This window comes from Olea europaea, chromosome 18 (assembly GCF_002742605.1).
Source record: "Olea europaea var. sylvestris chromosome 18, O_europaea_v1, whole genome shotgun sequence".
NCBI classification, from domain to species: domain Eukaryota; kingdom Viridiplantae; phylum Streptophyta; class Magnoliopsida; order Lamiales; family Oleaceae; genus Olea; species Olea europaea.
The window spans coordinates 21,022,223-21,038,152 of NC_036254.1; the positions used below are offsets into that span (position 1 = coordinate 21,022,223).

The 15,930-nt window shown below is 34.7% G+C and overlaps 1 protein-coding gene across 3 annotated transcripts in view; it reads right to left on the reverse strand.

Annotated features, from left to right (window-relative positions):
- LOC111367763 (protein EXPORTIN 1A) overlaps positions 1 to 13,859 on the reverse strand; it is a 22,719-nt gene extending 8,860 nt beyond the window's left edge. Inside the window, exons 1-15 of one of the 3 annotated variants that reach the window (XM_022988812.1) lie at positions 13,553 to 13,859; positions 6,324 to 6,440; positions 5,125 to 5,217; positions 4,943 to 5,014; positions 4,684 to 4,791; positions 4,530 to 4,612; positions 4,263 to 4,401; positions 4,044 to 4,112; positions 3,885 to 3,962; positions 3,320 to 3,382; positions 3,191 to 3,235; positions 2,150 to 2,257; positions 1,962 to 2,060; positions 885 to 1,091; positions 22 to 81 (exon numbers count right to left, since the gene is read on the reverse strand). In XM_022988812.1, the coding sequence (XP_022844580.1) occupies positions 22 to 81; positions 885 to 1,091; positions 1,962 to 2,060; positions 2,150 to 2,257; positions 3,191 to 3,235; positions 3,320 to 3,382; positions 3,885 to 3,962; positions 4,044 to 4,112; positions 4,263 to 4,401; positions 4,530 to 4,612; positions 4,684 to 4,791; positions 4,943 to 5,014; positions 5,125 to 5,217; positions 6,324 to 6,440; positions 13,553 to 13,651 (1,440 nt within the window). In that variant the 5' untranslated portion in view covers positions 13,652 to 13,859. The remainder of the gene's footprint in view (positions 1 to 21; positions 82 to 884; positions 1,092 to 1,961; positions 2,061 to 2,149; positions 2,258 to 3,190; positions 3,236 to 3,319; positions 3,383 to 3,884; positions 3,963 to 4,043; positions 4,113 to 4,262; positions 4,402 to 4,529; positions 4,613 to 4,683; positions 4,792 to 4,942; positions 5,015 to 5,124; positions 5,218 to 6,323; positions 6,441 to 13,552) is intronic. The other 2 variants (XM_022988813.1, XM_022988814.1) reach the window with 2 other exon arrangements.
- Between the last annotated feature and the right edge of the window lie 2,071 nt (positions 13,860 to 15,930).

Below are 15,930 nucleotides of genomic sequence, written 5' to 3' on the forward strand. Positions count from 1 at the left end.
GTTCTTCCTAGCAAGGCATACCTGCTTTTCAGTATCATCATGATCAAGATGTGCCAAGTAGATCAGTGTTTCTTTCATAACCTACAGATCACAGAAAGGGTGAACATGAGGTAAACACAAGTACAAGATCCCAGCATTAAAATCAGAGGAAAAGGCAAGAAACACAAATTTCCTGAAAGCAGATAAATATCAGCACAAAGTATTTCGTATCACCCATCTCATCCATTCTGATGACAATGGAAAACCAGAAAAATTAGTAAAAGATGAGGCTATTCTCATTCCTATCAAACCTAAATTATGGGATGATTTGAGGCAGGCATATGCCAAATGAAAAGCATGCAGTAAATTTTTTTCTAATAACAGAGCATTACGATCCACATCTAAACCACATTGACAAGGCTTGGCAATAATTATTCATAAGGAAACTTGCATATTAGAAGTTGAAAATGCATTCTGTGTGTGTGATGTTGCATAGAGAATTTGCACCAAGGTAAGAGAGGGAACCAAATGCAATGTGATGTCCCATTACATCCTCTTACTCTTTAGAGGAAACAATTGTAATGATTTGTTGGAACTTTCCTGCCTACTTCTACCCATTGTGGATAAAAATTATATCCTTTTTCACCAACAAACATCAAGCATGTCAAAAAATTAAACCCCCACCCCCCCCAAACTAACCCTTCCGCTCGTAATAAAAGTCATGACATGGAAAGCCCAAATGCAAGCTGAGAAGCCAGGGCAAGTGGATCAAAGTTACTTCGCACACATATTAGTGTTATCTCACTTCACTTAAAAAACAACTAATAGAAGGCACTAGTTGGTTGACCAAATTATTTCTAGAAACTGATGTGAACGTATATTGTCTTTTGAATAAGAGTGAAGACCTTATACTGCACAAGGACATCGTTGTCCTTCATAGTTTCACGAACTATATTTCCATTTTCATCTTCAACGATGAGAACTTCTTCTGGCTTTGCCATACGACATATCATCAACATTCTCAACTTTGACATTGGATCTGCATACAGTTTCCGTCTCTGAAATAGTTGTGAACCAGGTCCATCAACCATGCCAGATAGCATAGGCATCTGCTTTAAAAATAAAAATAAAAAAATCAAGAGATAGAAATATCATGCATCAGTGATTGCTTTATGGACCAGGGAAATTTTATATAAATATACGGTTCCGGATTTCACTCTCATCCGCTCCAGTACCCTTTTGAGGCAGGGGAGCTAATTCTTAATAAATACTCACATTGCAAATCTGTATGTGAACTTTTTAACAAAATTTATTTTCAAAATTGAAAAAGGAGCAGACAGCAAGGAACAAACAAAAATTACTGGAATATTTATATATATCGTGCATATTAGACTTCAATATCATGCCAACATTCATGAACTGTACATATATGTGCAAAGTTGGACATCCTAAATGTCAATTTTTAGTATGTTACAAAAAGAAGAAGAAAAGAAAATATGTAAGACCGGAACTCCTTTACTACTTCAATAGTTTTGTCAATATCAAAGCATTGTAAATGAAGATTACAAGTAACAGAATCCAATGGGTTGTAACAAGACACTTGAAGTTAATTTAGGAACAAGAATTTTACCATCTAAACAGAAGCATCTCACTAGCATCAATCCTTTCAAAAAAGATCAACTTAGATTCACATCAAAATCATGAGAAGTGGCAATTGTATACTTCTACACCAAAGATCCAGTTCTACTTAGAAATCTAATCTCTATAAATCTTATTTCATTATCTCAAACTCGTCCAATAATATAGGTCAATAAACAACATTATATACACTTCATAGTATTTCCGCACAAACTGCAAACTTGTACGCTTCATCCAAACAATAAGAAATGTATAGCAAAAAGACATCTAATCTTGCTTAGACAAAGATTGGATTAAGATTAAAAACATTAGAAAACTTAAAATGAGCTAACAATCAATAATACCTGCAGTCCCATCATATTTACAGTTGCTGCAGGAATGTCCAGATTATGGTGAGCTTCAAACAGCTCCAAAACTAACGAGTTCCAATAGTCCAAGCACACCTATCACATTAGACCAATATCTATCAAGAAGTATTTGAAAGAATTTCGTCGACGAGTAAGAATTCCATAGTTGAGGGTACAAACATTACCTTAAAAACTTCGTTATCATCGACATATGAAATATTAATGAGATACTCAAGACCCATTAACAGGGCATTTATGTTCTCTGGTGTAGCTTCCAATATACGTATATGAGACTGCACCAGTGAAAAAAGATGTCCATCAGAAAACAATTAAAGCCAAATCCACGTGGCAAAGGCATAGCCATAGTCAATCCTCTATTCGTTTAATGACACAGTAGTTAAACTGTTTAAGCGAGTGTGGAATTGGTCAGATGCTAGAAATACATGAATCCACACATAATTTACGAACAGTGTGAGCGTAGACCTCTGAAGAAATGCAATGCTCCTAAAAATTTACAAATACAGAAACTCAAGTCTTTAATAATAATGAGCGTACTCTCCAGTCACCAGCAATAGACTGCAGAATCAAATATGGTTCCAGAATGAAGAGAGTATCCTAAATAAGTTATGCCAACTGGTTCGCAAGAATGAGATATGCAAGACCTTATCCAAAATGCCATTTTTATAGCGACAAAACCAATTATATAAATCGGAACCATTGCCACTATGAGATGTACTGACCATTTTAAACCAACTTCCAAATAAATGTGTACGCTTCAGCCACCAGAAAAGAGACTCAAATGTTGTGTCTCAAGGAAATCCAAACAAATTCAGGGCATGTTTGGCATAACATTTGAAAAGTCAAACTTTCAAAACTAAGAAGCTACTTTTGGACCCATTTGGACAATTTTGATAATTCTCTAAAGGTGCTTTGCCGAATTAGTAGAGCTTTTAAAGGAAACAGACCAGAGTGGCTTCCTCATGAAACTCTTCTACAAAAAAAGAAGCATAAAGTATCCCAAACAAGCCCTTATAAGGAAATAAAAAATGATTTTAGTTTGTGCATTAATGTGATATGCTAATATCTTACAAAGATATGCCTTCGTCATCCATTTCCATGTAGTGTCATTGTTATTTTTCTCAACCAATACGTGAAATATTCAACCTGTTGGACTCTTCATGACTGTGCATTAGCTTCAAGTTGAGGCAAAAGGGGGGGAAGATTACCTTGTAAAATGAAGTGAAAAACAATGCTAAGTTCTGGATAAATGCCTGGACAGAGAAAAAGGGTATTTAACTCTCTAAAAATGATAGAAAACCTGATAAATAAAATTTATTTCATTAAATTACAATCACCTGCTCCTCACTATTCCCGTTCGCATAAGCCTCGGGAAAATTTGTGCTGGGAGGGAGAATAGTCTTCAAGGCAACAAAAATTATATCATAAATCAGCAGAAACTCCATCAGTGTCATATCAAATATTTACTTGTTAAATAGTATTACAAAGTGTAGAACTGCTAATACTAAATGTATACAAAACTCAGCCATGGAATCTATTTTTACATTCTCCAAAAATTCCATAAATGAGACAATACAAATTTTGCATCAAATGTTGCCATTAAAACTTAAACGAACAAACTCCAAAATAAATTTACCAAAACATTCCCATCAGTGTTATATCAAATATTTATTTGTTAAATAGTATTACCAAGTGTAGAACTGCTAAAGCTAGGAGGTGTATACAAAAGTCAGCTATTGAATCTATTTTTACATTCTACAAAAAATCCAATACAAATTTCGGATCAAATGTTGCTATTAAAACTCAAACGAACAAACTCCAAAATAAACTTATCAAAACTAAAACGTATGAATGTACTGTTTCAAGAAATGGCTAGCTCAATATTGCTTTAATCTTCACTACCTGCAATTGCACCATGAATATATCATACATCTTGATGTACTGCATGTTGTAAAAATCCCCAAAACTTAGGGCAGCAACCTGTGAACATTAACCAGCGCAACAAGCAACGTCAATCTCAGGATGATTAAAAAAATTTCACATGAAAAGGACAAAATATACCTCTGACAGGCATTGAAGAGTGAGGTTGCGATAAGCAGGCATGGGAAAGAATTTGAGGAGTGTTTCAAGCTGTCAAACAAACGGGCAAAATAAGTTACTTCAAATATTAGGCACAAACGAATCAATAACCACGAAAGCTCAAGACATTAAGGAATCAAAAAGATCTACTCCATCTGCATTCTTTCATCAACAATCAACAAGAAAGGAAGAGGAGCAGACCAGCGGCGATTCAAAAATATAGCCCAGAGGAATCCAAGAAAGGAAAGCATGCAATGTGGCCAGGGTGGCCCTGATAAGCTCAGCTCTTTGAGATGCCGACAATACATACAAGCATAATTCATGAATGAGCTGAAACTCACTGTAAACAGACAATGAATTCACAGTATTAGACAGCTTCAAGGATGTAGCCATCAATAGAAACCTAGATGATGTCAACTGTTTATCCGAGGATGTGACCCTCAAGAAAACTGTATGCTACAAGATTACCTGTTTAATGATTGTTTTAACTCTTTAATCTTCTGTTGAGTCATTTCACCCCTTGAGAAGTCGAAGACCTCTTCACTTAAAAGCTGAGCAACATCTTAAGTCAAGTATGGGAACTTAATCAAGAAAAGTATGGAGAGCATGGATTGCTACTTACTTTCAATATAACCATGCAATTTTCACAAATGGTTTCACTTGTTTTTGCTGCTGCAACTAAGTCAGGAATGAATCTCTGCCACTTGGCTGGCCACTCATGCTTCAAAATCTACGTATGAAGCGACAAAAGCATAAGCCAGATGCCACACAAGAGAAAATTCAAGTAGAAGGGTTCTTTTATAACATGAAGCAGGTTTACAAGTAAAGCATAACGGCAGGTTCTATTGGAGAGCATCATTTTGAGGATTAGATAGTATTACCTGAACTAATATAATATTTAGTTTGTTGACGTACAGCCTCTCCCGCCGGAAAGAGATCTCATCACTTGAAAGCTAAGCTCAACAAATGAAATAGTGAAATTATTGGTCATCCTCTTTAACTGAGATGCTGAAGGAAGCAGAGGCCTCCAAAGTCTTCCTCAAAATGGTACGGATTATATTACCTTAACTATAACTTCAGAAATATAGTTTTTCATGCCATCTCTTTGTTCTACAGGCAAAGCATTCCATCTATACTTGACAACACCTTCTAGAACCTGTACGGGTAAATTCGAAAAGTGGTCACTTTCATCATTGTCTCTAATATTGTTAAAAAGGTAAAAGAACTAGCATGCAAATTCATATCCATTAGAGAGCAAGGTCAATCTCCAAAATAATACTAGTTCTCATCATACTGAGATCACATTAAGGATATAACAGACAAGCTTCTCTGCTTTTGTCAATTCTCAGAACACTGGTGCTTCCGCAAATCTTCAAAAATCATGGGGAATTGAGTAGGAAAGTTTAAGATTTAAGTTAAATTTACTGTTATAAGTTAATTCTATACATCGGTGGACAGCTCTGAAATAGTTGCTAGCTGGTCAATAAAATAGGTAAACCATTGACTGCCAAGTTTGTTTTATTCCAGGGTCAAAGGGGTCAAAACAAGCTTTTTCATTTAACAAGATAAGAAACAATGTTATACCTTTGATATTGATATCAAATTTTAAGCACATATCACCCGTAAATGGATACAAACCACTAAACAATCACAAAAACTTAGAAACATAATTCGGCATGGATAATACGCTCCTTTTTGGCCCCCATTTCTAAAACTCATTCTACCTCAAACTCATTTTCAACCACACATTTCATAGGCCTCACAACTTATATAAACTTTTCAACCACACATTTCATCATCTTTATCAAAAAAGGGGGGCTGTATTCATTATTAATGTCTCAATTATTATTTCAATCAATCAGCAAGACTGAGGTCTCCTTTTAAAAACACAGATTTTGGAACTTATGGAAGTTAACTTTTAAATTGTATTTGCCAGCTTTAACAGCCTTTGTATGCAGACACTGAAACGGAAGAACCTGATTTCAACTGGCTCATTAGTTTTGTCAAATGCCGGCTTTTAGCAAGAAGACATTGAGAAATAAACAATAGAATCATTTTTGGATGTAACCTTAAGTAAGTAATATGAATTGAAAGTTAAACCCATAATTTACTATATTTGACCCACCCACCGACCCAAATTGATAAAAGGGCAGACTGGCAAGGAGAGTCGACAAGTTGGATGCAGATTATATAATGACAAACCACAATTCCACCGCCCAAATGCAAAAGACTACATTTACAAATATCATGACAGAGACTGACCTGCAAAGCAAAAAATTTAGTGTTCAAGTTTTGTGTATTTGATAGAATATGAACCACTTGAAGCCACATATCTGGATTATTTTGCAGATCCCGCAAGATATGATCTGCTGCAGTTCTCTGAGTCATAAAAAATCACGACAAAAAAAGAGAGTAAAGTTCAAAATTCACATAATTTTGATAGGTAACATTTATATAATCTAAAAGTAAAAGCACGGATTATGAAGACGAAGCATTCCTTTCTGGCAGAATCTCCTTACAAGCAGACTTCAACACTACTTCGTGTGGTAAAAGCAACTCCATTTTTTAAAACTAAATCAGAGTTTTTACCAAAATAAATAGAAGACATCATGTTAACAAAGACCAGAGAATATAAGGAAATCAACAAGTTCAAGTAAACAAATTCATTAGTCACAAGTAGACCATCGGCGCCCCTGACAAGACCAACCATCTAACAACCAGGAATGAATTTCAGGAGAAAAAATTCATGAAGTGAAAAAAACAGCACAAGCAGATTCCTTAAATGAGTGAAGTTCGCTGGAGGCTCTCACCGAATCATGATCCCCAGCCTGCCACGCTTCTCAACAAACAACAACATCAAGCAAACACTTGTAACCATTAAAGATCGACTATGTTAATCATTCTCATCATTCAATTTGATACACAGCTGACTCTCCTCAAAGGTTATAGGAAATTAAACCTTTTCTGATTTTGGCCAACTTGCTGCCTTCTAACAAATTCCTCCCAGGTTACATTGCTCTCAGGAATGGAAACTTGTTTAAATCTATTGAAATCAGGGTCTAAACATTTAAGATGTCACTATCCCTCATGTTTATATATTAGCGCAGTGACACGAAATTGAAAAGACTGCATTAATCACCATCAACCAGACCCATAGAGAGCAGCTAACAGTCCACCTTATTTCACCAGGATCCTGTCAACAACAGGACAAATTCAAATTCACATCCAAGATCCTCATCTACAAATTTGAAATTTTCCTTGTTTTTTATCTATTTGAGAGGTTTAAATTGGTAAATTCTCTCCCAGCAGCACATGATGAGAATGCCATATTTCAGCATCTGCATATTACGCCTGGACAGTACATTTGAAAATTGTACTCCTTTGAGTATGTTATTATAAATGTCATTGAGTACAAGTTCCTTGCCTAAATTTTAATTTTGGCAAGCTTGAAAATGGTAAGCTACGAATTATATTTTATAATGCAGTATTTTAGAAAAGAAACTGCAATAGCCTAATTACTGTCTTAACAGTTAAAAAGCTATTTGAGGCTTACAACACCGCCTAACGAGACGCTCTCGTAAAACACCTCAAAGGTTACACCTTGAGGCACATTTGGTAAACCTTACTTATGTCACTTATTTCAACCCCCACAGTTTTGTGGGCCCATGGCTTATTCTCCAAACATGCTTTAAGCCTGACTAAAATGTTTTGCCTATTTGATTTCCTTTTTCCAAACATTTTGTTATTGGTCTTAGCTTTTAGGATATAATGTCCTATGACCATATTTTTAAATTTTTATATCATTTTAGCCACCGTTGATGGCCATTATGTGAGAAAAATAATGTTTTGAATAGTGTTTTTTCGAAGAATGTGTGGTTAAAAAGTAAAAAAACTTTGGCTTTGCGTACAAAATATATTGTTGTGTGAATATGAGGTTGAAAATGAGTATACCCAAAAAAGAGTTCCCAAATAATGGTTGTCGGGACTTATATTTGTTCTATTAGTTTGTCATGACGCCTACTACTCAAGCTCCTAAAAATTTCCACCTCGCCTCATAAAGATAAAAAAAAATCCAAACCCAATTAAGCCTTTTTTAACTGTGATTACTATTGGATGGAACCCAAAGGATTGTTAGAAATTGAGCTTTAACCATTACCAATTTCATGGCATTGTATCTGACAAAAAAATATTAATAACAAGATTATGCCATTTTCGGAGATCAATAATGGCAATTTATTTAATTACCGCTTTTACTATACTTGCATGTTTTACTCAGTCAGCTCCAGTTAATAGGTTACTATTGTCTCGTTTCTTTATCAGCTACATAGATAGGTCTAACCAAAGTTTCCAAGATTACCAATGAACCATCCAACAGGCAGAATGCCATATATACATGTATATGTGTGTCTATATATATATAAATATCTATGTGTCTATATATATACACACACACACACGTATAATTCTAAATGCTAATTAAATTTAAGTACGAAAAAGTCTTGCTTATTAAATTTTAGTTGGTAAAAGTAAAAGAGTCTTATGCTTAATTAAATTCTAGTACAAAAAGTCTAAATACTAATTAAATTCAAGTAAGAAAAAATCTTATTTTATTCATTACAAAGTTCTCTATGTAGAAAGGGTGCAAGTTTGGGATTCTTACTATTTTTATCGTTATTTTGTCTTATAATTTTTATGTCTTTTTGCCTTTTATTACAATCTTCAATATCTTTTATCAAAAAACTTCGACACTGAGAGATAAAAAAGCTCAGTGATTTGCTTCTTGATATGTAAAAAGGAACCACCTCTATTTCTATCTAGTGCAAATAATATGTGGCTTTCTATAACAATAATTCTATCAATATCTCGATTTTTTAAACAAATATCAATAAATTCTTTAAAACTTTCTACTGAACAATAAAGCAAAATAGATGATGTATAATTATCTAATGACATAAAATATTAGAACTAAAGATCAACATATTTGTAATGGCCTTAGATACATATATAAAAAAGGAAATTTATTTAGCAAATCTTTAACATATCAGCATTATGGAGAAAGATATGTTTCTTGTACACATGAAGATCAATTTATATCCCTAGATTTAATAGAAAAAGAATTTTATAAAGAAATTGTTAATAAAAATCTTCAATGGACTCATTTAGGATTAATAATAATAGAAGTAAAAGGACATCATGGAGAAAATTTAGAAGCTAAAGTATTAGTATGTTTATACGATAGCAGATTCACATACATAGAACAGGGATTATTAGGAAGTTTAGAATTAGATATGAATAATAAAGGAGGAATAGTATATTTTACACCAAACTATTTAGTCAGAACAAAGAATTTCTAGAAAGATATTAAATTTGGAATAAAAAGCAAAGATAGAAAGATGAAAAGACATAAAGAAAAAACAGCACTCAATTATTAAGCAAAGTCAACAAAAGGAGGAAGCCTAAAAGTAAGGTTGTCAGAATGAAGAAGAAGTTGTCATTAATTTCATACAGTCGTTTTAAAACCACACACCTGTAAAATTGTACAGTATTTATTACTTTCTTTTTAATTATAGATCGCAAACTTGTAAAGAGATACAGTAGCAAAATAATAGACATGATGTACCAACATCTATAAATACTCATATTACTCATGAAGATAAACACACCGAGAAAAACAAAAGCACCCTCTCACACTTGTACTCAAAAGTCTTTCCAAAATCGTTGTAAATTCAAAGACTTTGGAATTCAAGTAAGTTCTTTTCACACTTTCTATTGTTTATAATTTTCGTCTACTTTATTTATTTTTCGGATAATGACTTTAGAGTACTTTACCATTCAGCAAATTAATCCGTTCAGTTTTTTTTTTTTTTTTTTTTTAATCTCTCTTAACTTTTTTCTTGACCTTCTATTTTACTTTGTTGTTCAGTGAAAAGTTTTAAAGAATTTATTGATATTTGTTTAGAAAATCAAGAAATTGGTAGAATTATTGTTATATAAAGCCACATATTATCTGCACTAGATAGAAATAGAGGTGACTTCTCTTTACAAATCAAGAAGCAAATCAATGAGCTTTCCATCTCTCAGTGTCGGAATTTCTTGATAAAAGATCCTGAAGATCGTAAGAAAAAGCAAAAAGACATAAAAATTATAAGACAAAATAAAAATAAAAATAGTAAGAATCTCAAGCTTGCACACTTTAATAAGACTTTTTCTTACTTGAATTTAATTAGTATTTAGACTTTTTGTACTAGAATTTAATTAAGCATAAGACTTTTTTACCTTTACTAACTAAAATTTAATTAGTAAGACTCTTTCGTACTTAAATTTAATTAGCATTTAAACTTTTTACTTTTTATACAAATAAGTAATTGCCACCTGAATATTTTATTAATTGCCAATTGCCCTAATTGGTATCTACGTAAAAAAATTTCAAGAGACTTTTTCTTACTTCGTCAATTTTCAAAATCTTGCCACTCTAATTGGTATGGAGCATAACGAAAGGTTTCAAAAGTTACTTTCCCATTCCAATTTAAATCACCTATCAGTGTTTTTCAAAGAAGTTGAGAAAAAGTTGCTTCTGCGTTTAATTTCAAGTTAGCTAAGAAAAAATACCTTCTGAAGATATCACTTTCAACATAACTAAATCCACAGGAAATGTGGATCTAAAAGAATACACATTGTATGCTTCACCCATCAAAAACACGGAACAACAAGATATCACACTTTCTTCAAATTTTATTGCTTCTAACCTTCAATTCTATAATTTTTACCTACGAACATATATCCATAAAATGAGCCAGAGGAAACAAAAATAACTCAACCTTAATGTCGCAGACTCAATTTCTTATTTGGACCATTTGTTTTATTTTATCTTTGGGCTTGTATTAGTGGGCTAGTCCAAGCCCTTTACCTTATTTTGTTCTATATAAGGTTTTGGCTTGAGAACGATAAAGGGGTGGAATTGAAAAGTATCAAGCTTGTTACCCTTGTTTTCTCCTCCCTCAGCCCTCTCTGGTATTCTTTTTCTCTCTCGATTCTTCCTCTCCTCTTCCTACTCTTAATATGTTCTCCATTTCTCTGCTGGTCTCTCTTCACTTCTCTGGAGCTATTTCTCTTTCTAATTCTGCCCCTTTTTTCTCTGTTTTTTGTTTATCTTTATTATTTCCACGTAAACTTCAGCCAATTAACATAATTACAACTTGAGTTATTGAATCTTGAGTAGTTACAAGTTATATTGTGTAGCTTGAGTTTATAGCTTCTTGTTATTGGTTGAATTCTATTGAAATTGAGCTCCAACCATGATAAATGGTATCAGAGCATGGGAGCTCTTGTCAAAAATCAAGAAGAACAATTTAAAAGGTTCGTAAAGAAATCAGGGAGTTATGAGCGTGACTGGAAATTCATGGGATCAAATGTTGAAGGGGTTTTGTACTTGGCAAGACAGGATGGAGCAACTGATGGAGGAAATGAACACAAAAAATGAATTGATCATTTCAATGTTGACTAAAATGGTTGAGGCCAAATCAATCTTCAAAGATCAATCCAACCATTACAAGTGTTCTATTGTGGACAGAGATGAAATGCCGATGGTGGAAGGTGAAATGGCTGTTTCTGATATTGGGGATTTAGAACTCGGTAAAAAGAGTTCAAAAGGGCAGGTTCATGAATTAAATGGTGATATGGGAGTTGTTGCAACCCAGTCAGTGAAGGCGGTATATTTTTCCACATTTTGGGGGGAGAAGAACCTAGGGAATGGCTAATAGAAGTCATGACATATTTCCAACTTCATCAAACTCTTGATGAACTTAGATTGGGAATTGCTGAGAAGTACTTGGAAGGGAAGGCTTACGTATGGTTTTATGGATCCATTGCTAGCCACCCTAGAGCAGATTGGAGCTTGTTTTTTGATGAGCTTTGCAGGAGCTTTTCAGAAACTATTGAGGAAGAAGTGGTTGAGACATTTAACCAAATTAAACAACTGGGACCAAATGAAGATAAAGGCTATGAGTCTGAAGGAGAATCAGGAAATCATGGAGATATCCATTAATGCATTGGCTGGGAGGTGGAAACACCAAACTATTAGAGGTCCTAGAGTGATGAAAGGGAGGAAAAACTCCGTACTCATTGACTGTTGAGGAAAAGTTAGCCAAAGAACTGAAATATGTCACCGATGAAACTAGCAAAGTGGCAATTATAGTAGCCAATGGTGATAAACTGGAGAGTGAAGCCTTATGTTAGCCAGTTGTTTGGGAGGTGAAAAACTGGGAATTTCAGTTCAAACTCAGAACTCTTAAGTTGGCTGGAAGTGACATGGTATTAGGGGTAAATTGGGTGAATCAATTTGGTCCAAATACATTTGATTTTGTACAACGGTGTGTCCAGTTTAGCAGTGATGATGAACTGAGGTCAGAGGATATGATTCCTAATGAAGAAGCCATATATGAGTCTGAAGAGAAGTACAATGGGACATATGTCATCTTGCACTCCCTACTTAATCTAAGGATGGTGAAGAGAATGAGACAACTGCTAACAACATACAAAGAAGACGTCCTAACCTTGAACCTTGAGGACAACGTTAATTTAAGGGAAAGGGATGTCATCGACTCAATTTCTTAATTGGACCATTTGTTTTATTTTATCTTTTGGCTTGTATTAGTGGGCTAGCCCAAGCCTTTACCTTGTTTTGTTCTATATATGGTTTTGACTTGAGAACGATGAAGGGCTGGAATTGAAAAGTATCACGCTTGCTGCCCTCGTTTTCTCCTCCCTCGGCCCTCTCTGGTATTCTTCTTCTCTTGCTTTTTCTTCTTCTCTCGGTTCTTCCTCTCCTCTTCCTACTCTTAATCTGTTCTCCATTTCTTAGCTGGTCTCTCTTCACTTCATTTCCCTGGAGCTATTTCTCTTACTAATTCTGCCGCTTCTTTCTCTGTTTTCTGTTTATCTTTATTATTTCTATGTAAACTTCAGTCAATTAATATAATTAGAGCTTGGGTTATTGAATCTTGATTAATTACAAGTTATATTGTGTAGCTTGAGTTTATAGCTTCTTGTTATTGGTTGAATTCTTTTGAAATTGAGCTCCAACCATAACACTTAATAAAGCATGGTCAGAACCACGCGCATGCTCAGGTATTAATGGTTTCCAACAGCTTGTAGATTCACTTTACGCCCGTGAGACTATTCATTAGCTGCTCGCCAGTTACAAATCAACCAACACGATATTTTTTAAGGAGCTAGTCCCAATTTTTGCCGAACCTTAATTCTACAGAATATAAACCCTAGCAATTGACTTCTTGCTCATTAAAAAACTCCATTAATTAAAAGAAATAAACTTCTCTAACTCTCCCGCATTTCCCAACAACTTTGAGAACGAAAATAAACTTCTCTAACTCTCCCACATTTCCCAATAGCTTAGTGAACGAAAAAGAACAAAATTTAATGCGGTAAATTAATAGCCAATAGTAAAAAGAACCAAAAAAAAAAGTGTTTTAGACCTCTTCTTTAGATCCGGTGCCATAGAAAGCCGCTACCGTAGCATCAAGCAAGGCAACGTCAATTGGCTGACTCAAATCCCGTAGCTTCTCTGCTGCCATGGAGAGATCGCCACTCAAACCGAATTAAACCCAGCAAAAACCTCTTATCCAGAACCCTAAGGAGCAATTCTACGGACCAATCCCTGCTTATGTATAGATTTAGAGAGAGAGAGAGACAGACAGAAGGACGGGGAAAAGTGTGAAAAGTGGAATTACACACAGCTCAAATTGAAACAGAGATAGGAACTTTGAAAATGATTCAAGGCTTCCCTCTCGCTTTATAACGCAGAGAACGAAAAAGAAAGGGCTTATATGTAGCGAGTTGGGCTTGAAGAAGGCCCAGAATGGAATTATAGCCGTTTCTAAGGATAAATTTCCTTGGGAACATTAGGTAAATCCTCCATTTAAAATTTACATTTCAAAATTAACAAATGTCTAAAATTCTTTCAAAAATTAGGTGATAATTAAATTTATTAAATATTAATTGTAATATAGCATAATTAATTTACTTACCCACCCCACCCCATCCACCCCCCACCCATCACATCAAACCCTTCTATTTCTCTCTCCACCCTACCCCACTTCCGACGATAGCTCCGACAACAATTTCGATGACTGCTCCGATGACAATTCTGGCGATCACTCTGGAGACGATTCGGTGACCTCCCGACGATGCTCCTATAACCGTTCAACGAATATTCACCCCATCCCCCCCCCACCCATCACATCAAACCCTTCTATTTCTCTCTCCACCCCACCCCACCTCCGACGACGGCCCCAACAACAATTCCGGCGACTAGTCCGATGACAATTTTGATGACCTCCCGACAATGCTCCGACAATCGTTTAACGAATATTCTGGTCATCCATCACCTTTCCGACGCCTTTTTCTTCTTTTTTGGCAATGACCTCTTATCAGTTCCATTAGATCTATGACTAGTTTTATTGAATCTGTGACCTAATTAGGTGGAATGAATATGTATATGATTAATTTCAATATTAAGAAATAAAGTTTGAAATTTCACATGTTATCTGTGACCATACATGCGTTATATGTGACCAATTCACTGACTTATGTTATCTGAGAATCACCGTTACCAATTTTGCCTTCGATGTGATTAAGTATGACCAAATTTGTATTCATTATGACTATTTGGTCATAATTATGACTAATTATGACCAAATTTGTTCAAGTCACACCCGGTCACAATAATACAAAATTGGACACAAATAGTCACAACCAGATCTGGAACAAAAAAACCAGCTCTCTAACCACCACAGCAGATCTGTTCGGAAAAATAATAACCACCACCACTACTAACATCTTTAACTCAAATTGGTGACCATAAATACTATATTCACCTCAAATTCACAACAATCATCACTACCATAACTTCCACCAATCCTTCAAAAACACCAACCAGCACCACCACACTTCTCTCTTGAAACTCCGGTGAGAGAAGTGGTAGGTGGTCGGAATCTAGAGGATGGGTGGGGAAGAAGTCCTAGATTTGAAGAAGTCCTAGATTTGATTTTTAGGTAAGAGACTGCCGACCTAATTTTTGGGGGAAGAAATAGAGTGTGTTAAAAATTGATACAAGATCTGGGATAAATTGATACGGGGTCTATGACCAAGTTTGTATTCAATGTGACTGTCTGTGACCAGATCAATTTCAAGTCAAAATTGGTCACAATCAATACAAAATATGTCACAAATATTCACAACCAAATCTCGAACAGAAAAAACTCGATCTTCAACCACCACAGCAAATCTGTTCGAAAAAATAATTACCACCACCACTACTAACATTTTTAATTCAAATCCACAAAAACAATCATCACTACCATAACTTCCGCCAACACCTTCAAAAAACACCAACCAATTGAATCAAAATTAGAAGAGCAGGCGTACACAATCGAATCAAAATTTTGGTTTGATTGATAGAAACCCATGGCTGCAGTAGTGGCGGAATGGGGGTAGTGAAGTTATTAGTGTAGATTTGTCGTGATGGGTCCCATCAATGGCGCCTGACTTTGAGTTTTTTGAGGTTTGTAATTTAGGAATCTTCCATTTTTATCAATCCTGGAAGACGTTAGAGAAGGAAATAGAGAGAGAAAAAGTTTAATTTGACTGGTGGGTGATTTTGGTTGGGGGAAGATATAAAACATTTTCCATTATTAACTATGTATTAATTAATTTAATAATTTCTAATTACCACCTGATTTGTGAAATGAAAATTAATTCCCTTTATTTCTGAAAATTATTGTTTAAAAATAGGTTTCTAGGTAATTTTCGCAATTTCCTTCGTATCAATGACCAAAAACAGTTAATTTAAGGT